At 41.0% G+C, this 25,269-nt stretch overlaps 2 protein-coding genes across 6 annotated transcripts in view; both read right to left on the bottom strand.

Moving 5' to 3' along the window:
• LOC120510592 (synaptotagmin binding cytoplasmic RNA interacting protein) overlaps positions 1–19,817 on the bottom strand; it is a 25,227-nt gene extending 5,410 nt beyond the window's left edge. For 4 of the 5 annotated variants that reach the window (XM_039726548.1, XM_039726557.1, XM_039726566.1 and 1 more), the window contains exons 1-10: positions 19,514–19,647; positions 18,047–18,206; positions 17,055–17,173; positions 16,770–16,877; positions 14,799–14,912; positions 14,537–14,713; positions 9,409–9,544; positions 8,511–8,716; positions 3,467–3,616; positions 2,035–2,156 (exon numbers count right to left, since the gene is read on the bottom strand). In XM_039726548.1, coding sequence (XP_039582482.1) covers positions 2,035–2,156; positions 3,467–3,616; positions 8,511–8,716; positions 9,409–9,544; positions 14,537–14,713; positions 14,799–14,912; positions 16,770–16,877; positions 17,055–17,173; positions 18,047–18,194 — 1,280 coding nt within the window. In that variant the 5' untranslated portion in view covers positions 18,195–18,206; positions 19,514–19,647. Of the gene's footprint in view, positions 1–2,034; positions 2,157–3,466; positions 3,617–8,510; positions 8,717–9,408; positions 9,545–14,536; positions 14,714–14,798; positions 14,913–16,769; positions 16,878–17,054; positions 17,174–18,046; positions 18,207–19,513 lie in introns of all 5 variants that reach the window. The other variant, XM_039726586.1, reaches the window with a different exon arrangement.
• Positions 18,945–20,354, bottom strand: LOC120511142 (collagen alpha-2(I) chain-like; the record flags this gene model as incomplete). The annotated part of the gene is made up of 1 exon (XM_039727827.1): positions 18,945–20,354. A coding segment is annotated over one exon (1,410 nt), but the record flags the coding sequence as incomplete, so codon positions are not given.
• Positions 20,355–25,269: the final 4,915 nt, after the last annotated feature.

The following is a 25,269-nucleotide window of genomic DNA, read 5'->3' as shown; positions in this document are numbered from 1 at the left end:
CCTTCTGTTCAAAATTAGGATGGAGACAACTTGTAATGATCACAATCACCCTGCCCTTTTATTCAGGATTTTCTCCCCATGTAGAGTTTCATATGGCTAATAGTCTGCAATGTGTTCAAAAGCAAAGGCATTTATACAGATTAAGAATTCTACTTCTGACAGCCATGAGGGGTTTCAAGTAGTAAAAACATGATTGTAAAATGCTTCTTACTGATTGAATAGTCGCTTGTAGGCAAGCAGTTAAGATTACCAACTATATTAAAGTAAAAATTAAACTGAATCTGTAGTTACATGGAAGTATCCAGAAAAGTAAAGTATTTTTTTGCCACTGTAACTGTAGTGCAAACTGAAAATTATCTCCAAGATCTTAAGATGTCACTCTATACTTGTCAAATAACTGGTATACAGACTTAAAAACACACATATCCTTCTATTCCCACACCTTTTGGAATCCTAGGAATATTAAAAACACTTACAATTCACTAATGAACAGTATATTCAAAACCAGAAAATGCCTGGAGTTAATCAAACTTGCTGCTTTCCTACTGCCTTAACAGCTCAGAAAAACAAAGGAACACAGAGACTTCCCAAATGAAAGAACTACTGCCCAAATGGCATTACCATATCTCTGCCTAGAGGAGTAAGAGAGACAGTCCTACTGTACCTACCTCCACAAATGAGATATGCACATCCTAAACAAAAGCAGAGGGATGCAGATAAAATACAGCATGTTAATATTAGAGGTGGCCTGTGACAGAAGACTTCCAGTGTTATTAATACATGCATGCTACCCTGAAGTAGTAAAACTGCGTGTAAGAGAATCTGCTGGGTGGGGAGCAGGAATCACACAGCACAATACCCAATTCAAGTGCATTTTAAAAAATCTCCATCACTGGAGACAGGCCATCATTAGATTTTGAATACTGAGCTAGCAAATATGTTTGCATACTGCAGTGAGAATATTTTTTGGTGATTACTCAAATTCAAAGCTTATATCCAGTCAGAGACAACACAACCATGCCAACAACTGCCACTGGTGACACAACCCTGTCACTTTCAACCGCCTTCTAGATTTTAATTAAATGAACAGGTATTTATGGTGGCATTGCCAAGATGCAGAATATACAGCAAGAAATACAGCCATATCAGCAAAAGATTTAAGCATAACAGAAAAGGCCTGCTTGGCACAGAAGAGAAGCTAAAGAAAAAAGAAGAAATTGACTTCTTACAGTAACACCAGATGCCCAAGGAAGAACAAAAGGGCTAATAAAGTTACGAGAACTATAAGCAGGGCAAACTTAACCAATTCCATGTGTACAGTAGGTCACCATGTGGAGATTTCTATTAATCCTGCAACCTCACTATTCCATCTTCTTGGATGCTGCACAACAGCACTTCCAAGTTATTTTTGGAAGTAAAGTGGGGGAGGGAATCTGGTTAAGAAAGCAGGAAGATACCCAGGAAAAAAACACATGAGAACATTAAGCAGAACACACCAGCAAGAAACTGCCATTTTTTGTTGTTGTTTTTAACCATGCTCAGCATTTACTAGTGCAAGATCTCTATCGGTATGAATTCATAAGCTTCATGGGCAGATGTATCTTCTGGAAGTGGCAAGAATGAAAGGAGGGTCCTGATATTCTGTGGGTACTTCACTAAAGAGGGAATGCTGCATCAATATTACTAAGCCTGCTGAGAGAAACACACAAGGCTAAGTTCATCCGTGTGACATCACTGCAGAAGTGCAGGGAAATTCAGAATAAAAAGTGGGAAGTATGTAAGTTTCATGACCTTCAGACAGTTCCTCCAGTGCTCTCATACTCAATAAGCAGAGCAAGACAGTACCTAAATTATCACTAAACACCACTATTAGATTTTTTATGCGAACAAAAATGAATCCAACGTCTTTCAGAGAAGCCAGAGAACCTGTATAAACTACAGTATGTCTAATAGAATACCCAGATGTTCTAATTCGAGAGGATTGTACATGTCTTTCAGAAGTAATACAACATAACTACATGCATTTACACTTACATCTGATTTTTAGCCGCTTGTCTCTGAGCTTTCCGTTCTTTCCTTTTTTGATCTGGTGGCTTAGCAAAAACAATTTCAATGTTTTCTCCCTCTAAATCTTTGCCATTCATTTCTTCCATTGCCTGAAGGAATTAACCAGACTTTAAATATACTTCCAAGCACATCTGAAATTATTAATTTTTCTCTACCTTTTAGAGTACGCATTTTAAATTGTTATCCAGAGCTAAAATAACAACATAAAGCTAAAAAAAAATTTTAGACAATCAGACAGCATAGTATTATAGGTTCTACTTATGCATTTCTTCTGAACTTGGCTCTCAAACCCAGGACTTCATGTATCAGTTTAGAAATCTTCCCCTCAAAACTGAAAACAGGCTTCAATCTTTGCAAGCTGTTACAGTTAATGAAGTGGCAGAACTGTCCTCTGAAAGTGCACATTTTGTAATCCATGAATAAATTCCTAACGTCAGCACACATGCAAACAGCAGAGCTCAGTATACTCTGCTATTCCTTTATTTTATTTGCAATACCTATCACTTTCTTCTTCAACCAGAAGCCAAAAATTAAAGTCATTCTGATCACAAGGAAAAAACAAACCAACCACAAAAAACCCCAGATCCACACCACCACCTCCCCACAAAAAAAAAAAAAACCACACCAAAACAAACAGCAAACCATCAGCTCCTCCCTACCCTCCCTGCCATGTACAATTCCCACGGCCTACAGTTATTACTAGAACTTAATTTTGAGTAGAGGAATCCTAAAGTCTCTACCACTTTTAAAGACTCTATTTAGCTAAGACCTGACAGGATATATATCTTACTAAGATTCTTCCCATCATCTTCCTAAGCATCTGCTTTAAGACATATGGACATGTAAGAAAAAGTGAATCCCACCGTATCCTGTATCCACCCACAGAACATAAAAAACATGGATACACTACAGGCAGGAGGGGAATTACACTTTCCCTTCCTTAACAAAACATGAAATCAAGACTGGGCTATCAAAATCCAGGAATGACAACCACTAAATTGTCCAGCACCCCTCATTTAAAAAAAAGTGTTTATTCCTGGAAAAATAAATAAAAAACATTACCTAAGTTTTTATCACCTGCCCTAGAGAAACTGCTTTAGATTTCTACCAATAATTTGGTGAGAAGAATCATTCAACTTCAGGCACTTGAGTTTCAAATGGTAACAACATTATTATCTTAAAAGCTCATCTGCAGAATTACTTAGTGCAGGTGCATTTAAGATCCACTTTTCAAGCTAGAATTGCATCATCCTAAGAGACACCCAGAAAGGACAAACTTATCAGTGACAGTGTGTTACCATTTCTCCAAACAAAGCTTTTTCTCAAATTAGAAGAAGCATACAGCTTATAACAACACTACTTACAACAGACACACACAGTTACAGTCCTCTTCACTTACCTTTACAGCACCATCCCGTTCATCAAAATGAATGAAAGCATAGTCTTTTAGTTTCTTCACTCGTTCTAGCTTTCCAAATTGACTGAAGGCCTTTTCTAGAATCTCCTCTGTTACGGTATTGGCAAGATTGCGTACAAACAAAACTTTTACCTAAGGAGGATTAAAAAAATAGGACTTAGGAGTATGATCTAATTTCAAAACACAAAATGAAGCTTTGCAAGTTACTGCTATTGGCAACACTGAAGAAACACCATTACATTTTCTGTACAGCATTTTATATACACATGGAATATGTACACATAGTCACACAGCATGAGTTAGCTCCAAAATTCCCTGACAGAAATATTTAATCTGTTATCAAACATGATTACATAAGTATTAGTATCCTGAAAGTCAATCCAATTTGTGTTAGTGTTTAAAAAGATCCTACCAGCTGTTATCTTCAACCCAGAACACTATCAAACTTGAGAGAAGGTAACCAGAATTGGTTACATACAAAACAATTAACTAATCAAAACATTTAATTGTTTAGACAGGCTTTAGCTCAGTTATTTGCAGAACAGTCATCACTGTAATATCTAGGTCAGAGGTGACAGGCCTGCAGCTTTCAAGCTGCTTAACTTGTGGTTCCCATGCTACACCAAACACCTAATGTCAGGACTGTGCTTGCCTAAGGGGCACTCAGTGACCCGAAGCCACTGCTGAAAGACAGAACTGCAGACAGAGGGGGTACTAAGGCTGACACTGGCCAGTTACCCTTCAGCTTTCTCAAGTCAAACTGTGATGATCCCTTGAGGAAGAGTCACCCCCAAATAACAGTGGAAGTTTATTCCCTCCCCTGGCTCACCACAGAATGCAATATAACTCTTAAGCTACACAAAGACTGCTCCACAGCTTCTAAAATCAGAAAGGCAACTAATCATCCAACTCTTGACTGCCTGACATGGATTAAATCATCAATATGAATTTTCATCAATCACCACCTGCACAAGATAAGGGAAAATCTAGAGCAGTCTGACAAAAGCTTAAAATAAACCCTTAATTAACATAGCAGACAACAGATACTGGAAAGCAGGAATCACCTATTAGTGACCCGACAAAATTGAAAAATTAATCCTTGTGTCCATGCTGAGGCTGGCCTTAATGACTGGACATGAGCATGTTTACATCATGCCACCCATGCGCTCTCACAATTTAAGACTCTTCCAACTTGTTGAGGAGAGTTCCTTCCACATGCTGGCACCACACACCTCCTAGTGCCAAGGAATGCTCAGTCCTACCTGCCTACAATGGTGCTGCCAATCAGCGGCAAGACCTGTAACTTCTGCTTACATCCTCTCTGCTCCTACTGGTTTCAAATTAGCTGATGACATCAAATGACACTGCACACGGCAGCACTGACTCCTGACTCTGAAGGTCAACACAAGGTGTGAAAGGACCAAGGAAAGCATGCATTGATTTCTGAAGCACATACAGGATTCCAATAAACTCAGACACCCTTTTTGGAGGAACTGCTATGTAACTAAGTTACATCTGTCTCACTCACTAGCTGAACTAGGATAGGATGCAGATTTGGAAGAAGGCATACTACAGACCATAAATCTAACCCAGTGTATCAACTCTAGACTTTGGCAATAGTTACTCCAGCTGAATCTCAGGAGATCATAAAAGTCAGAGCCAACTCCACAAGGAACGCTGTTTCCTATTATGTATTAAGCTTCTCCTACATGTCTTGATGGTAAGAACAACCTTTATTTATTGTAACACATACATAACAACCATTTTTAGTAAAATATTCTAACTGCTACCTTAACCTTATGCCATGGAAATGAATTACAGGAAGTTTTGTGACGTAATCAATGGGTTTGAAAACCACTAACTTTTAAACAAATGTTCCATATTCTTGTTCTTTAGAAAAGGATGAAAACTAGAACCTCACAAGGAACTCTAAGTAGCCTAATAAATCCATGATGACTGACATACAATTAAAAACTAGACAGAATAATCACTATTTTTAAAAGATGCACCAATACAGGTTTTTTTAAAGAAATAAAAAACCAACTAATTTAAATTTTCCCAGTGTAGACAAATCCATTAATCTCTAACAGCTGAATTTTTAACACCTTTGCTCATGTTACTGATTAGAAGTGTAACTGAATGAGTCAAAGATGATGTAAAAGCTATTAGGCAGGTTAAAGCATAGGGTGAGAGAAGATGAACCCATTTTTACTTCACTTAAGCCAGCTAAAAAGGGAGGGAAGTGGGAAAAAAAAGAAATCATCTTCATGAAAGCTCACATATTATTACACCAAGAATCCACAGATACTTGTAACAAGCAATATACTGAGCACCAGCATTTTGTTTTCAAGGCAGAACTCACATTTAAAAAACTGCTTAAGATTAGACTATCCCAAAACCTCTGGTATCTGCTCCTTTTCCTCCTCTTACCTACAGCACAAACACTTCAGGCCACATTCTCCAAGGGATACTAGCCCTGTCTCTTGTCCTGTAATCTGCCAGACAGCCACAAGCATAAGACTTTATTTAGCTGCTTAACCTGCCACTCCAGAACGTCCTCTGCAGCCTCAGCCATCCTACAGAAATCAAGTAAAACATTAATAAATTTAGCTAGACTACAGGTGTAAGAGGCAACAAAATGACACTTAGGCGAAATTAAACTATCAACACAGCTGTTTGTGCAGTTGGAAAAAAGTTCACTTTGGACCAGAAGTCAATACCTTAACCAATTATACTCTGATCTGTTAGTAAAAGCACTTATCTCCTGTAGCACACCCATCTAGTTTGACAATCTAGCTTCATCTCTCATCATGCCCAAGCTACTTTGTATTGAAGGTAACAGTCCATTTAAATGATAATATTTATCCATAGAGTACTCTCCACAACATTTTATCAGAAGGACAAAGGAAAAAAGACTGGAGTAGATGTTTCAGAAATTTAAATTAGTAAGTGTCCATATATGGATGAAACGACATGCTGCTTCTGAAAGATTTAGAACATTGTTCACCTTCTGGCTACATAAGTGAATTTGTCTTCCTTATAGCTTGCTCTTATGGACTTGCTTTTCTAGCAGTCTTGACAAGAAAACTGATGACCAGATGATTATTCTGATAAAAATAACCTACTTATCCTAGTCACAGTGTCCTCCAGAGCCTTCTACCATAGCAATGTGCAAGACGACATGGGTCAGTAGCTTTCCCTTTGCTCTGGACTGACAGCAGTCAGAAGCACTGACAGCCAATCTGCAGCTCACATCCAGGAGATTACCGACTGCAGCAGCAGCTCTGCTGCTCCTTCTCTTAGAAGAAAGATACCAAGAACAGAAAATAAACCTTACACTTAGAGAAGGGCCAGATAAAGTCACCTTCTGCACAGGTACAGCAGGTGGCCAAGAAAGACTGGAGTAGAGACTTTCCTTGTTGCAAGAATAAACTAAAGGACATAGCCAGTGAGGAAGGTCAGACACCAATTATCATCTCAGTTTCTGTCTTCAGACACAACCCAGATGTTCTCTACTTTTTCAGTATTATTCATAGAGCCTCACTTTTCCATACATCTTCAACACAAACTTCATGTCTATCTTTGCCATGTGGCACCAGATGTATTCAAGTTGATTTTATCCATGTTTCCTACACTTCTTTCCTTCATTTCCATGTTTCTTCTCTTTTCATGTCCCATTTCAAATACAAAACAATAGAAGGTATTAACACATTCAAAAAAAACTGTAAATGGAGCAAACCACAATCAAGCTTAGCTTTAATTTCTTTAGCTTTTCACTCTGCACATCTGCAAACTTGCTTAGGAGCGGTGCTTGATTATGTCCCCTAACATTTCCTTCCCATCTATTTTGTTATATCAGCAGAAATTGCTGCTTATTTATTTTAACAGTTTGGTGGACTAGGTCTCTTCTCTTTTGAGCCAAGAAACTAAACATACAGGCTGCCATATTTAGGAAGTGCCACCTTCCACAAATTTGACCTGCAAGACTCTTTCTCTATTGCTGACAGTCTATCATGCTGGGCAAGAAAAATAAAGTCTGCAGACAAGATAGTCTAAAAGCTTCTGTAATACCTGTATTACAAAAGCAGCTTTTTCCCTAAAATGAGCCCCCACCCCAACCCTTTTCCCTTATGGCTCACCAAAGAGGAGATCCCAGCCAAGCTATCTTACTAGGTCCATCAAAGTAGGACTCCAGCAAGTGACGTGTCTCAGATGAGAGTAAAAGCACAGACGAAAAGCAAGCAAAGAGAAAGAGATAAGGATATGGGCTAGCTAAGAGTTTCCATTAAACAACTCAGCTACACAACACAACTGAAAAGACAGGGTCGGGCAATATCTGATGGGAAAAAAAAATCAGGTCGTTTGTTTCTGGCAAGATACCAGCCACATATATATAAAACAACTGCTACAATGTACTTCAAAATCTTAACAGTCCAGACTTCAGCTTCACCTCAATATTCAAAATCCAAAATATTGCCAGGCTAGGTATTAAAAGGAATTAACACCTCCAAATTAAAAGTGACTACTGAGTTCCAAAAACAAGCTAATTACTGAACTTCTCAGAAGTAACTGCTAATAGCAAGTTTGAAGATACATTTGTGTACGTTTCAACACTCACACGTCCTTTCTCATGCTGAAGTGATACAGTTCCAGGTTTAAAAAGAATGAAGGCTGTTATGTGAGGATATCTCTCTTTCTGTCCTTCCAAATACTAGGATACAAAACCATTTCAACTCTAGAAGTCAACACCATTACTTCCAGGTAAAAAATTAACTACATCATCATATATGTCATTTTGGCAAGAATTACATTCACTATTCAGCCGTGGGAACACAAAATAATATAAGGCCATATAGAGTTCTTAAATCCACATAATTCCTGAGGTATATTAATTTCTTATCATCACACCTACATCTCTGTCAAGAAGGCTAAAAAGATGTTATTTAATTTTAGGCTAATTCCAGGAAATACCTACTTTGGAACAGAGCACTTTAAATGCACTATGGTCCCCTTATGGCTTTATTACCTTTGCCATGACTTCAGGATCTGGGTCTTCTATAGGGTCAGCCCATTCCACTGTAACAACATTTCCCCAGACTTTCACTTTGCCACTCATTAGCCTACGTCTGGCCTGAGCAGCAGTTTTATGATCTTCATATTCAAGAAAGCAGAAACCCCGGTTCTTTTTCTTATCATCAGGCTGATGATACAATATGACATCTGTAAGACCCTCTGAAATGAAATAAAATATTTATTTGTTATGCTTTCAATCCATTGATTTGCATTATAAAACGCGGGTTGTCTTTGTAGCTATGGAAGAATAACTGAATGGAGGAGAATTCGGGCAGCCAAAAGTTTTGCTTTGTCAATTCTTCTCTTAAACCCCTAAGTTACAACACCTATCAGTGTGTATTTTCTCCATAATGTCTAAACAACAAGAGAGAAAAGTTGCATGACTTCAATACCTAAAAAGTTTATTGCTCCAAAGAACCTGAAGTCTGTAATTCAATAACAGAATTCAAATGTTATCAAAAATATTCTTACAATTTAAGAATTATAAAGCACAGAACCAGTTATATTCTTCTGCTTGCTTCAGTTTTGCCTTGAGAAGTTTTAAAACATCCATTAGTACAGAAATTATTGAACTTTTAATTCAAATTTATTTGAACAGATTTTTAAACATTATACACTTACTCAAGAGGTAGAGCTTAGAACCATCCATCTAGTCTAATTACAAATACCTCAGCCCTCAGCAAGGCAACAGTTTTTAAAAAAACCCAAACAAACCCCAACCTACAATACTGAAGTAAATGCTGAGTTGGCTCAGTTTGTTCTCATCATCATTCAACTATAAGCTAAAAGACAGCTCATCACTGACTACATTTGACACTTTCCAGCTCTATGAAACCTAGTCACTGACTCACCTGTTACTTTGCTGAATTCTTCAACAATTTGCTCCTTGGTTTTACTCTTAGGAATCGAGCCAACAAAAAGCCTATTATTGGCAACAGAGATGCATACACCAATGTGTTTTCCAGACCGAATTTCATGGTTGTTGTACTGCAACAAAAAAATTATTGGACAATCATCAGTTACAAATAATTTTCATGCCTGCAACAGAGCATACCAAATATTTAACTTTGGAAAACTCAGAATTGAGTGATATATTAAATTTTTGCAACTTAACACATTTTTACAATGCATATTTAACTACTCTGAAGTATACACGTTTTCTAAAGTATCTCTACAATTTCAGCCAACAATTATTCTTCCTTCCTTAAGTCTCTCAACACTTTTTTCTTTAGAAACTTTTTCATACAGAACCATGCAAGTCATCAAGGTCAAGCCTTCTCCCTTTACAACCATGCAGAAAAAAATGCAAGTTCCTCTACAGACTGTAGCTATAAATTCTTGATTTGTGTGTAATACAAGACATGAGTTGCAATTAAAGTCAAATTCCCTTCTGAAGCTCCACAGTTAACAAAAGAGAGTTGTGATCGGGTCTTCTCCACAATATGTTCATGAGCAACTGGCAAATACTTTCCAAAGCATAAACATTACACATTTAAAGACAGTCAACAGCAAGAACAACTTTCTCATGATTTGAAATCCTAAGACTTCTGTTAAAATGCTTCTCCCATAACATCTAGAAGATACCCTGAGCAAGTCAGCAGTTTAAGGGGGAAAAAAAAGTATTACTGTAGACATCTTTTGATGTTAAGAAAACATCAAAAAATGCCTTTCATTGAGATGCAGACACAGACATGCATCATCCAAATAAGCAGCAGGGAGGACAACTGCTGGTGTATCAACCCACTTCTAGCTGGAAGCCCTGCAACAGACAGCTCTTCTGCTAAATGAATTTTGTGGTCAACATCTTATTGCCAAGTAGCAGGACACATTTTTAGAATTTCATCTAGCTATTTATTCTATTATTTACTTTGTACTTGATGGTAAAACTTACTACATAAGCTAGTTATCCTCCACCCTATCATGCTTTTTAGGCAATAAAATCTGGTGGAAGATGTTTCTTTCTATTTATCTTGAGCAAACAAAAACTCCACTACTGAAAATTTTCTAAGCTAGGTAACTGCACCAAAAGTGAGCAAAAAGGAGAACTGTACATGTGAAAAGGATGCAGAGTGACATCTTCACAATGAATTATGTCTCAAAACATAGCAGGAGACAACAAAGGACTTCTACCTCCATATCTATTGCCCATGTGGCAAAGGAATAGTTGATTTTTAAGTAGGAAATTGAAGTAGGAGAATCGCTAGCTGCATAGGAAGGCTGCATATATATTATCATCACTAATAAACATACACATTAATGAAGAGACATTATAGTAGCTAAAAAAAGGAGTCTTCTAAAGAAATACCTTTAAAGAAGCTGACAATTTATTGCTCTATGAAAGTGATTCTTCACTAACTGAACTGTACCCTAGGAAACAGTTCCTTGCATTAGGAATTTTTTTTTACTGCTAGGGTACTCAAACACTGGAACAGGCTTCCCAGAGAGGTGGTCAATGCCCCAAAGCTGTCACGGTCTAAGAGAGGCATCTGGACAATGCCCTTGATGATCAAGATGACAGCAACAATTTTGGTCGGCCATTAAATGGTGAGGCAGATGGAATAGATGATTGTTGCAGATCCCTTTCAAATTAAATACTCTATTCTATATGGATAGTAGAAAGTCTTATCCAACTATTCCTGCTAAAGTGTTAACACCAAAGTCTGGCTACACATCTAATCTGATCTAATGTAAGAGTCTCTCATACAACTCAGTATGCTGTATGAGAGTAAATTTAACAAAGTGAAATTAATATTTTCTACCATTTTGCAGTTCCACTGATAGTTTCTAGTAGTTTTTTCATCCTCCAATGTATTAACCACTATTTTCACTGCATGTTTCTTTCTACACAGAGAAAACAGTTTTCAGTTAGGTGCTCTTGACCGTCAAGTTGGTAATTTTTAGGTAAATACATTGCATACCATCTGCAAACTCTGATTAGCCATAAAAAGGCTCAGATCATGATCTGGGTAAAGTGCCAAAACAGTCAGGCTACCAAAGCAGCTATGTCAGCATACTGCTTCCCCCTCCTGTCACCATGGAATCTGTGTCTGAAGTCAGTAGCAGAGATTGTCACCCTCTAGACAAATGTAATAGTTTTGGTTTTTTCTGACTTATGTAAGAACTTACTCACTAACAAGTCAAAATATGCAGGTCTGTCCTGTCACTTTACTAACCTAAATTTTCACTACCAATTTTGGTTTACTAGGAGCAAATGGCAAGCTGTACCTCCATGCATAGTTGACAAACTGCTTAACTCACCTGTACTTCCACTCTGATCAAGCTTACACCTGTTCTAGTCAAAAATATACTGAATGCTTCAATAGTTTTCAGTATGTTTTCCTACAAGCTTCACCTCAAAAGTTTTTATTTTGTACATATCTACAGTGACTTTATTCACACAGAAAAACTTAACTCTAGCAACTTCTTATGAAATAGGAAGCACTGAACATGTGTGCAAAGGAACACTACCAGAATTGTAATTCTTAAACAGTATAAAGCAAACATGTTAACAGGGGAAAAAGTGACTGAGATTAAAAAAAAAAAATCACACTTTGAGAGTGAATGCTTGTGTGAACCTCACTACTCTACCATCTCTACTTAACTAGCAAAGGGCTAACCACTTAAATACTAGTCACAAAAACAGAAGAGAATTCCCTAAATTGAGTTTAAAATAGTTCTGGCTGTGCTTAAGACAAAAATGGAGTGATACTAGGCCTGATACTGAGAAGAATTACAGATATGAAGAGTAATTAATTATAAGTGGCTTAAAAATGCATATGCATAAACAAAATCAAGATGTCAACCTTTTAAACTGCAAGACGACTTCTTGTTAACAAATAAAGTAAGTCAACATTTTAGTGTCTCCAGAAGTTTTAGATCAGTTTTACATTAAGTTGACCTACAGACTTTGGAAGATACATACAGCAGACACACAAATATTAACCGTATACAAAATATGTTACACGAACTCCAAAAGCCTGAAGACAAGTAATTCCCTACTGTAGTTTGGTATTGACAAAAACATAGCTGTCTCTTATTACTCAAAAGCCTATAGGCAATGGAGAGAACTTTTAATCTCATTTTTTCTATATTGTCCTGAAGGGAAAAAAAAAAAAGGCCTTTTGGAAAAAGATGGGAAATAACTGAAGAACCATTATCCCAAGGAGTCCAGAAAGCTAGGAAGTTGCATACACCTGAGAAGACTGCAGGCAATATCAAAAAGAACACCACCTGTTAAAATAAAAGGTTATGAAAATGGCTAGGATCAAGAGTTCAATGTTTTGAAGAGGTCTTTCAGCAGTCTCTCCCATGCATGTGTAACTACATGCATGTGTAATACAAGTTATAGACTTACAATTTTCAACTGAACTCAACAGCCACAATTTGCTAATACACCTGCAAACCACTTACAGTTAACTTGGGAAACTTATATACCAAACTAGCCCGTAAACTATGCTTGAAATCACTCCGAAAAAACCTGACACAAATCACAGAATCCAATTTAAGACTAACTACTTTCTACAAGTTTAGCAAGGAAGTTGAAAGACTGCTCCATCAACTGCAACACTTCTCAGCTATTACTCTCAGCGGCTATTTAACTCACAAGCAGAACACAGTGTGCTTTTTTCCTGCATATCAAAGATCAGACATAAAGGGACATCAAGTATCTATTTCCCCTGTATCCTTTAGTACAAGACTAAGGTTAGGATCAGATGTTACTTTTCTGGAAACATGACTTGAATGACTTTCCAGAGCATGCTGCCTTTAAGCAAAATCCAGCTTAATGAAGAAAAATTGGGTTTTTTTCATTTACTCTGAGAAACTTATGTGATTTGATTCACAGTTCCACTAAGTTTTGAGAGTGAACTCTTAAGAGTTCACACACACTCTGAACAGCTAGATTGACAATGAAAAGTACAAAGAGAACGCACAGTTATCGCCAGTATATCTAACTTCACACTGGAACAACCAATTGTTCTTATTTAAAAAGCTAAATCAGCATATACCACATTGGTTTTGTACTTCCACTTTTGCAGATAGTTCTGTGCTTTCTCAAAACAAATTCCCATTTTCAGCTTGATTTGTCTCCACCAACTGACTAATATGTCAATAGGGTACCTTAGTTTTATAGCTCATTACAAACCAAGGTTTTTAGTTAGCCCTACTACAGCAATACAGTGTCAGTACACTTCAGAATGTGTATGGTTAGCACTCACGAGTCATACCACACACTAATCTTGGCCGTATCAGTGCAGCAGTACCCAACTCAAAAAATTCAAATTTAAGTTAGCCAAGGCAAATAAAGGCGCTGTGCAAGGATAAGGGTAGTGTTTCTCCCCACCCTCTTCTTTAGTGATGGGTACTTTACACATAAAACCTGAGAAGCTTATTAGGAGTATACTATAACAAACTATTTCCTACCTCTGTGTAAAACAGAGGGAATGCTCCTTAGCCTGGCAGGATTTATGATGCTTTCCTGTCAGCTGCAGCAAACAGAACAGACCTTCAATGCTCAAGAGACATTTTTTCCCCATGTGAAGTATCTTATAAAATTCTGTGACTTTGAAGCACTTTTCCAGCACGGGCCCCCTGCTGGTGCAGAAACACATCAGGAGTCAGAGGCACCCTGACCAGCACTGCCCTTGTACCACAGCAACTCCAACACCACTGCTCTCCAGAACTCACACAGATGCAGACAGCTCAGAAGTCACTACTGCTAATACAACTTTGGTTAATAAAAGGCTCATATAACTGGACCAAAGAGCAGTCCATCAGTTTGTTTTTTTTTCCCCTGTCCCTAATGCAGTCAGAAAATCTTCATATGCAATGAGAAAATAAATTTAACACCTAGTGGAAATTATGAAGTAATCTAACAGTAACAGTTTCACCTTAAGCATTTAAGCACTAGGATGAAGAGGACAACTGCATCTGAGCCAGAGTGCACTTCAACAAAAAAGAAAAAAATCCAAGAAAACTTACCAGTTTAACAGCTTCCTGAGCTGCTTCTTTAGTACAAAAAGTGACAAAAGCATATCCTCTGTTTAGACCAGTTAGTGGATCCATCATTAAGCGCAGATCCCATATAGGTCCGGCTTTCTCAAATAATGGAACAAGTTCATCTTCAAACAAATCTCTCGGAATCTTGCCCACAAATATCTACAACAGACATACAAAGCACTGTTCATAAAAAGTATTTCCAATGAGGAAGTCTACATCTGCATAAACATCTTCTCCTTCTTACCTCTGTACCAACAGAAGGTTGCTGTCCAGAATATACAGACTCCGGAGGAGGTCCACCATATTTCCTCTGTCCAGTAGTCACATCAAGAGTGTAGCCAGTTCTCTCCAACAGTGCCTTCAAGTAAAAAACTTTAAATTTTAAAATCACATACAAACTGAGCAAGTTTAGCTGCACTTTGTTCACAGACAGACATGCTTCTAATTCCTTTTCAACTGTACTGCTTTGAAGCTCCTACAAACAAATCTACTGCTGGTACTTCAACAAGAAACTTGCAAAACAATTAACAGAACTATTAGGTAAAGAAATGCTGCTAGAAAATTAGAGATTCACATCCAGTTTTCCCAATTCCTTCATTTTCATTAAAAAAAAAAAAAGCCAAGTAATATAATAGTAACAGAGGCTTCCCTTTAATTAGGAAGATCTTAGTCTGAGCCACTTCTTGTTTTGGCATGTCCAATCCTGCAGACGTTTATGCAGAAGAGTTCCCTGCACTTAATGAGATTACTCATAAGTGTGAAGGTAAAGAACACATGTTTAAGTGCTTACACCCCTGGAACACTGTACAGACTGCTTCAGGTACCCAACCACCAAAGTGGTAGTACTACTTCCTTTCCCTTATCATCCCCCCTTCCAATTCCTTGTGGGCTTATATACAGGATCCCAGGACAACTAACCCTCACTACAACCACTGCATGTAGTTATAGATATAGTCAGATATAGTTACAGGCATAATACCAACTTAAAATGTTAGCTGACATTCAGTATGCAAACACATGAGAAACTCCTCTGAAATTAAGTCTTTCATAATAATTTTGTATAAAGACAAATCAACTCTACATACAAAGAAACTGCATATTAAACAAGCCAAATTATAGTCAAGAGTTAGTAATTTTACAGCTACAAAATTGCAGTTATTTTAAATGCTAGAGCCATCAGCAGTAAAACCCATGCTACTTGGAGTTATTAACCAAGTCCTCATAATATTGTTATTTTATGTGGAAGTGACAAAAACTGCACCAGGTTTTTTTTTTTAATTTATAATTAATGGCATCTCAGCCTCAAAGAGAAAAAAAGATCTTCTAATTTTACAGGGTACACAGTTATTTGTAACAATCATTTTATACTATATACATGAAGTGTCAAAGAAGATTCTTTGGGGTTTTTTACGACATCACCTAAACATGCTTTGATGGTTTTCCTTCCCTTAAGCTTTGGTAAAGTTGCTAATCACAGTATTTTCAAATAAATCATTATATGCCTAACTCTTGAGAAAGGAGTCTCTTGCTAGCAGCAGACATGGTCAAAAAATAATTTACCCATTAAGACAGTTTGGGGTACAGTTTGCAGTATTTTCAAATAAATCATTATATGCCTAACTCTTGAGAAAGGAGTTCTTGCTAGCAGCAGACATGGTCAAAAAAATAATTTACCCATTAAGACAGTTCAGGGTACAGTTTATGAGCAGAGTGATTATGTCATAACAAATGGCCTAAATCCTAAATCCATTACAGTCTGTTTTGTCAGAAATGTGGTATCTCCTCTCTATTGTGGAGATGCTGTAAATCTGAACTAAGGGGGCGGAGTGGAAACAACAACAAAAAAAACCAGAACACAAAAAACAATCAGCAGTAGCTGAACTTATGCATTTTGAACTTGAGTAACTATGCTGACAAGTATGCACAAACTTTTTACTGCGAAATAGAGTAACTGTCTCAATAAGACATAGAGCAAATTGTGAAACCTTTTTCACTTTATGTTCAGTTCCAGCAATATATTAACTTTATACTTGAAAAGGAAGAAGTGCAAGACAAAATTTCAAGTGACAGCTTTCAACAGTGACAAATATGACAAATAATCTGTAATAATCTTTTTTTAAAAAGCACAGTTCCAAAACAACCAACATAACTATCACAACAACTCAGAAAAACAAACAAAAGGTAGACCTCATGATTCTAACTTTTACTGACATACCTTAATTTTTGCCTCATCTGGTCCTTTGCTAGAATCTGCCACCTTGGTCCCCTGTTTTTCCCTCTGCCTGTATGTCTTCATGACTCCACATAAAAAGGCACTTTTGTTCTGCAAAAGATACAATCTTCAGTTCTGAAAACATGACAAGCCAGAATTTCCTTTTACCTTGAACTAATAGTGTTCACTTCACATAGCACACGTGGATCACTGAAGAGACTCAGACCTCTTCCCAGACAACTAACAGTTTATCCCTCAACAATTATACTGTAAATTGCTAAATGTTACCTGAACATGTGAGAGATCACTGTCTTTAAACTGCTGAAGCACTGCCAGTGCACCTTCTTCATTGAATTCCTTTAAAGCTTCAATAGCTCTTTCATCTAGATCACTATGTGCAACTAGGCCTAAAGAAAAGGAAAAAAAAATTACTAATTATATTTGGTCAGTAATCTTTGTAAAACCTAATGTAGCATCCCTAACACATTTCAGTGACCTCTAAATCAATTACTGATTAAAGTAAGTTACTGTGCATAAAAAACCATTTAGTTCCTTTGAAGTTAAATATTAAAGGATATGTAATCCTTTAATTAAAACCAGAAAGAGATAGGACTCAGAGTAAAAGTTACTACATTTATGTGTTCATTTGACTTCTGTGAAACCCAGGTGTTACATGGGCCAAGTTTAATTTCAATATCCTGAAGCTGAATTCAGAGGAGTCTATCAAAACCTACCAAAGACTGACTTAGCTTGCCTTGTACCTTGGTACACTTTTAGAAGACTATAAATACAAATAAACTGCGGCACTAAAAATGGCCATCATGCTCCAAAAACCAAGCTTAAAAAATGCTGGCTATCACCACATCTGAAAAAACCAGCACCATAACTTCTGCATCCATGAGCCCAAACACCATGTCAGGAAGTATCACTTACACAAAAAGATGCAAACCAAGGCTTTAGTTTCTTACTGTTACTTACAATTACCGCAAAAAACCGCACAAAGACCACGTCACCTGCTCCTCCTAAAAATCATCTGTTGCCTATCCCAGCTGTTGCTCCTGTACCCTGCATACTTCTTCCCACCCATCAGCCCAAGTAGCCTGGAACTTTCCTCTGAAAGATACTACAGTAAATTGAAATACTGAGTCTAAAACATCCAGATTTTGGTAAGACTGCAGTTCCCATACTTTTGGAAACCACAAAAAGTTGCTATTTTAGCCCAAAGACAGCAGTATCCAACAAACTATTGTATGTGTGGCTTTGCAAGTCTTAGATCTTACCTGCAACGTAAATTTCATCTAGTTTTTCAGCAACTTTCTGTGGTAAACCAGCATCAAGCAATGTCTGGAAATGCTCAGAATGGGTAACTGCAGCAGAAGTATCCATGGGCTCTTCAGTACCATTCCCATTAACATGTTCAGTAGCCATGTTTCCAGATATCTGTTCAAATGCAATAAGCATCAAAATTAAGCTAGACATATCTTCAGGTAGAACAATTCAAGTGACAATACATGCAATAGACTACCCTGTTCTTTTAAAGTCATAAGAAAAAAAATATTAAAAAATAGAAAATCACCGCCCTGACACTTTTTCTTTTTTTTTTTTTTTAGCTTTGCAAGGCGCAGGAAATTCCTCACAAGAAGCACTAACACAAAGGAAAGCCCTACCACCACTGCCGGGGGGGGTGCGGTAGCTTTCACTGCCGATTTTACACAACCCAGACAGACACTGACTCACCTCCCCTCTCTCTAACACACTCCCCAAGACACTCTGAACAAGTTAGAAATGGAGCAAAAAGGCAAGAGCGGGGGTGGCAGGACGAGCGGACCTGCCACATGCACCGCGATACCGTCACTGACACTCGCTGCCGCCTCCACCGCCCGCTGTAAACTCGCTGTCCCTCGGCTCCCGCCGCCTCTCCAGGCCCCGGGCGCGGCCGGGATCCCTTCCCGCCTCCACTTCGGTGCCGGCCGGGCAAGCGAGAGGAACAAAGCGCTCTTCCCAGCCCGCACCCACCCACGGCGGCGGCGGCCATGAGCCCGATGGAAACACGTGCTCCGCGCGTTCAGATGTCCTACAACTTCCTCCAGTGACCGACTTCCCCCCCTCCCCGCAACACTCCCGCGGGAGGAGCGGCTCCCCCCCGCCCGGAGCCCCGGCCATTCCCCACCTCTCACCCTATTCCCCCCGGAGAGCGGGTTGCAACACCCCGGGCCCGATTTCACCACCCGGCCCGGAGCTCGCGGAGCCTCCCGGCCCCGCCGCCGCCTCCCGGCCACACTGCCGTCCGGAACAATGCAAGGCCCCGTTTCCCAGCCAGGAAACACCGCTGCCCATCGCCCACCGCCTCCCGACGTGACCGGGGCCACGCCGAACCCGGGCGGCCCCGCTCCCCGCGCACACGCCGGGCACCGAGGCCGCGGCTCGTCCCCTGCCCCTCACGGGCAATGAATGGAGCGGCGGGGCCGGCGGGACAATAAGGCGGGAGCCACGCGCCCCGCGCCGGCCCGGCTCGGGTGGTGCCTCGGCCGCGGCCGCCACGCCGGGGCCGCGCACCGGCCCGGCCGCCCCCCGCCCGCCCGACAGCGGCGGCCACGAAGGCAGCGCCAGCAGCTCCTCCACCCATCGCGCAGCGCCCCGGCCCCAGAGCGCTGCAGGGCCCCAGCGTGCGCCTCCCGCCCTCCGCCGCCTCAGCCCGCTCTGCCACCCGGCCCGCTCCCACCCCGCCAGCGCCCCGCCGCCCTGACCTGTGTGTGTCTGCGGGGTGAGAACCGCCGTGTGCGAAGGGTCTCTCGGGGCGCGGGTCGCGGCTCGGCGTGCTGAGGCGCTGCCCCCGTTCCGCGCTCCCGCGGCGGTGTGTCCGGGCAGTGCTGCTGCTGGAGCTGGCGTAAAATGGCGGCCGCTCGAGCGCTCACGCCGCTGCTGCTGCTGCTGCTGGCACCAGCCCCGGCCCCTTCCACTCCGCGCGGGGGGGGCGGGCGGAGGGCGGGCGGGAGCGGAGCGGGGGGAGAGGGAAGAGAAGAGGAGGAGGAGGAGGAGGAGGCGCCGCCGCGCGCGCTGGCGCAGCCCCAAAACCCGGGGTCTCCCAGGCAGCTCCGCAAGGGTTATATCGCCGGGCCCCGCCCGCGCGCGCGCGCCCGCCCTCCCCTCCGCTCGCCCCACGCGCGCGCTCTCCACCTTCCATGCGGAGCGCCGCGCGCCGCTCTCTGGCTGTGTTCCTCCCTCCCTGCTTCCCGCGTGAAGCGCTGCCGAGGGGCGGCGGCGGGACGAGCCCCGCGCGCGGACCGCGCGCTCCCCGGCGCCGCCCGCCTGCACCTGTGCGGGCCGGGCGCTGGCGGAGCGGCCGCGGCCGGAGCGGGATTGGGCGAGCGGCCGTTCCCACGGCGCGCAGGTGGCACAAAAGGGGGAGAACGGCGGTGGCCGCAGGAGCGGGGGGGGGCTGGGGAAAAAGTCCCGGCCCGCCGCGGGGAGGGGACGGAGGAGACAAAGCCACGCAGACAAAGGGAGGGGAGAGCCACGCTTTGTGTGGCTGCCGGCCAGGCGAGCCCGGCGGCGCTCGGCGTTCCCGCACTGGAGACGGGAGGCGCCTCACCCCCGCCCGGAGGGGCGGCCCCGCTCAGCCCCGGCCCCTCGCACTGCCCGCCCGCCCCGCAGAGCCGCCGGGCCGAGGCAGAGTTCGGCCAGGGCAACGCGAGTTTCCTTCAGGCGGCGGCGGCCGGAGCCCGGGGCGGGGGTCGGCGGAGGGAAAAGCGGAACGGGCTGGGACGCCGCGGAGCTCCAGCGCCGGAATTCCGCAGGACGGGCCCAGGAACGGGGCCTTTGCCCCGCAGCCACGCTTGGAGCGCGCCCTCGGTGGAGATTTAACTTTCTCCTGCCGGCCCCGGAGGAATGCGGGTCTGCCTGCGCAGCGCTGTCAGAGGCGGGTTCGCTTCAGAACGCCGGTGCTGGGCACGGCGCGCTTGCACACCCCCCGCGAGAAACTTGGAAAGCGACCTTCTGCTCTGTGCCAGAGTTGTGTGTCCAGATAAAGACAGCAAAACGGAGGCAGGAAGGCACATACAGTATTACTCACTTCCCCAGAGGCAGCTCAGCCACAAGTTGAGCAGTGCCTGCTGCCCCTGAGCCCGGCCGAATACTTCCAGCATATCTCCAGTACTTTAAAAACACTTGAACCAGTGCAGTGGAGCAAGCACAGACAATTACAGGGTTAGTTCAGTGTCAACAAACGCTCACATGCTGGTGTATAAGTATGTGAAACATACAGCTGGTATTCAGTGATACAAGGAAAAAAAAAAAGAACTCTTCAAGTATTTGATGCAATAAGACCAGTAAAAGCTGAACCATTCAGATTTGTCTGAAATAGCAACAAATACAAGGCAGATGCACACTATCAAATAGTCCGGCTAATTTTTAATTCAAAAAATTTGATGAAATGTAATTTTTATTCTGATTTTGCCCCACCTTTACAAAAATGAAACCTCCTGAAAAAAAAAATAGTAAAACAAAAGGTAACTTTTCTAGTGGAAACCTGAGTGGTATTTTTAAACATATCCTTTATAAAAATACATATTCTTTTTTCCTTTCAAAAGTTAATAACTTTTTCCAAGAATATAGCTGTCAGCTGGGCAGTGGAAGTAATATTCTCAAAAACAACCCTGGGAACATATTTTCACATTTCCAATTTTTCCGCTTTTGAAGGATTTGCACCAAAGCATGTTTTCAGATGTTTACAGAAGGTGTTTCAGTGTTTATAGTACAGATGTGGACCAGAATATTACCTAAATTTCATAAATGCATTTGTTTTCTGGAACTAATGAAAATAGTGAAAAATCACAGAACCATTAGGGTAGGAAGGGACCTCTGGAGATTATCCAGTCCAACTCTCCTGCTGGGAGTTGGGTCTCCTAGAGCAGCAGATACAGGAACATGTCCAAGTGGGTTTGGAATTCTTCAGAGAGGAAGATCCACAACCTCCCAGAGCAGCCTGTTCCAGTGCTCTGCCACCCTCAATGTAAAGAAATTATTATTCTTCATGTTGAGGTGGAACATCTTGGGTTTCATCATAATTCTCAGCCAGTCAATCTGACTAACTGGAGCTGGCAAACTCTTGAGAAAGTAACTCCTGCTTTAGGAGGAGTTTTTAGAGGGAAACTTTTATGCATTTAACTTTTTCCTCCATAAAATGGAAGCAAAACCAATAAAAAGACTAGGATTAATGCAGTGAACAGATCTGCACCCTTATTTAAAATCACAGCTGACCCCGTGTTGCAGTCATTTGATCCTTTGAAATTTTACATAGGAAGCACAGAGTCTGACACACCATTCCTCCAAATATAGCTCCACTATCAGCCCTAATATCAAAGCTAAAAGTGGCATGCCCAGGAAAACCCTGATATTAGCTCAACTGGGTAGAGCATCAGGGCTTAGTCCCTGCGTGGGCTATTCACTTAAGAGTTGGACTCAATGATCCTTATGGGTCCCTTCCAACTCAGAATATTCTGTAATTCTGTGAAAAGATCCATGAAACTAGTGGGGGTGTTTCTTTTTAATCATGTAAAATATTGATTGAAAAAATACCCTTGCCAAGAACATTTGCAGGTTCTTACCTGGTGACTTAGATTTACATGAGGAGCTTCTCTGCACGTGCCTGGAAGTTTGACAGCTTCTCATCATAATGAAAGTTGTATTGATTTGTAAATTTTCCTGGTATATGAAAACCCTGGCTGCTTCTGTTCCAGTTATAGCCACTGCAGAACCACACTGAAGCCACAGCTGGACTCCTGTTCCTCCCAGCACATCCATGTAAAACCAGTGATTACAGCAAGACCAACTACAGAGTAGCACAGATAAAGCAGCAAAAAAGAAATTTAATTTGACAAATAGACTAAGATACTATTCTTTGCTTTGGAGCTACTTATATACAGTTAAACAATCATATCCTAAACAACAAAAAATTGGGAAACTCAACAGGAATCTTACGTTCAGTTTCTATGATGCCTCATCTTTCCAAAGTGTGTACTTATTAGAAATTTAAGCTTGTCTGTAGAATTCACTGTACTTGAACTATGAAATGCACCAGCTACAGCCCTAGGGGGTGGATCACTCTGGTCATGTAGCAAATGTCATCACTCAAAATAACAAAACAAGCCCCTTGTGCTGTGCCTGCCACAGCAGAATTCTGAAATTAATGAGCCACTCTTGGGGTTTCTCAGCAGTGTGCTTTTCAAGCCATTCCCTGCCCTTAGCCTGGTTGGTAAGGCTGCCAAGTTATTAATATATCTATATGTTATAAAGATACTTCAGGAAGGGATTGCTGTCTGTATTTTATTCAGTGTAGTGCACAGCTGGCTAGGGGCCTATTTGCCCTGCAAGATCCTTGGTAAAATAAAGCTATTTGTGGAAATATCTGTTTAATAAAATTTTGTGCTATTTCTTCTTTTTATCAGTCAAATTCTTTCTTAAAAGATAGGTTGCATTATAAAATGCAAGGCCTGTGTCTCTTAGGAGAAAAACACAAGTCAGAAATTAATGAAAAAGGGATGAATCACATATATGAAACTTCCTTCAGAAAAAGTACTTTTCATATATGACTGTCTCAGTCTTTAATATGCAGATTTGAGAGTCCTTCCATTCTATAAAAAGTAGCTTACCATCTAAAATTGTCATATGATTTCAGCAAAGAAACTTTACTAACATAACTGATGGTAATATTTTCTTTTAACATTCTTTCCAGTTATATCCTTTGTGCATATTCAAACTTTTTCAAATCTAAGCAGGGTAGTGCTTCTTAAAATCAAAGTTAATCCCCCTTATATTTAAACTATTTCTAAAGTTCTAACTTTGATCCTGCTGATTCTTCAAATACTTCACTTCTTCTAACTAAGTCAGGAAAACAAAAGGAGCAAACAAAGCATTTGCAAATCCAGTATGATTCACAGCACCAGAGGCAATGGGCACAAACTGAAATACTCTGAAGATCAGGAAACACTTTTTCACTGTGAGAGCAACCAGGCACTGGCATCAGTTGCCCAGGGAGGTTGTAGAGTCTCCATCCTGCAAGATATCCAAAACCTGTCTGGACATGGACCTGAGCATGTGGTGGGCCTGCTGGAGCAGACAGACAGATTCTGTGATACAGCTCTTTACCGTGGATCCAGTTCTATCCATGAATGTTTCTTTCCCCCTCCCCACCCCCAGCCAAAAACCCAAAGTAACTAAATTTTAACTAATTTTTAATTCTTCTAGTTCTGCAAGATGGAAGAGGAGTCTGATCCTACAGACTTGACACAATGCATTTCAAGGATTTGAGGTTGAAATCACCTGCATTCTGCTAAATAATTGTCCAGATAGTTGCAGGCAGAGAACAAGGCTGACAATGAGGAAGAATGAAGCTGTCCCAGGAATTCTTCTGCAGTTGAATTTTATGTATAGACTGAAGGTGTTAAATTCTGCTCTCACTTTTGTTTTACGTCTGTGCTGTAGCAACACTGCCAGTGAAAGAAAGGGTGTCGAACTGCTCATTTTTGTAAAGTATCTATGTTATTAGTCTTTTTTTCCAATATCAGTCACTGGTTTTGCCTCTTCCCAGTCAACATCATCCCCAAACACACAGGTTTGTCCAAAAAAACCACTCCAGAGCTGACTTTGTAAGAAAGAGGCACAAGAGAAGCAGCAGAAGGTAGTTTAGTTCACATTCTGTTAATACCCCTAGTTTTTTTCTAAGTTAAATTAGAAGATTTTAATAGTTGTTTACCAGCTGAGGGTTCAGAGCAATCACTGTAGAATTCAATGTATTTGCAGTATGCTGTAGGCTAATGTGCAAGTATTGAAAGAGGACTGGAGGAGGAGAGCACTCTATTTTTGCATGCTCAGAAGACAGTGAAGTCACTTCCACATGTATTGTGGAAATGCCAACTGAAAGACATCCCAAACTGACTATTGTCACTCAAAAAATAGGCCCAGCCTTGCAACAAAGAACTACAAATGCCACATGTTTACTGGCAAAAAACCCAGTACTAAGTTATTCAGAACCTATACCTTCAATACAGAGGAGACAGATGAGGAAACCTAATGCAGGCCTACAAGTCAGAAGTGGCATGGGAAAAACTAGAGAATAACTGTTCACTCATTCTTCCAGCAGAAGAACCAGGAGGCATTAAATCAAACAGGCAGCCAAACAAAACCCACTACTTTTACACACATGCAGCTAAAGCCGGGGGAATGCACTGGCACATGAAGCTGTAGGTATTTCCATAAACCCCCAAAATAACTAATACCCCCAAAATAACTAATTAATGCTAGAAACACTCATCTAAAATTGCTAAATGCAGAGATAGAGATATCTCCCCAATTTAAATTTTGCAACAGAAATTAGTGGACGAAGTGCATAATCTGGTGGAGCATACCAGAATGTACACTGTTGCATCTATACTTGCCCTAGCTTTGTATTTTTCTATTAGCCAATATCCACTACTGGAAACTGAATATTCTGCTCTTCAGTCTA

This window comes from Passer montanus, unplaced genomic scaffold, assembly GCF_014805655.1.
Source record: "Passer montanus isolate IOZ18808 unplaced genomic scaffold, ASM1480565v1 scaffold11, whole genome shotgun sequence".
Lineage (NCBI taxonomy): Eukaryota > Metazoa > Chordata > Aves > Passeriformes > Passeridae > Passer > Passer montanus.
The sequence above is the reverse complement of the archived record's forward strand: the minus strand, read 5'-3'. Positions and strand labels throughout refer to the sequence as shown.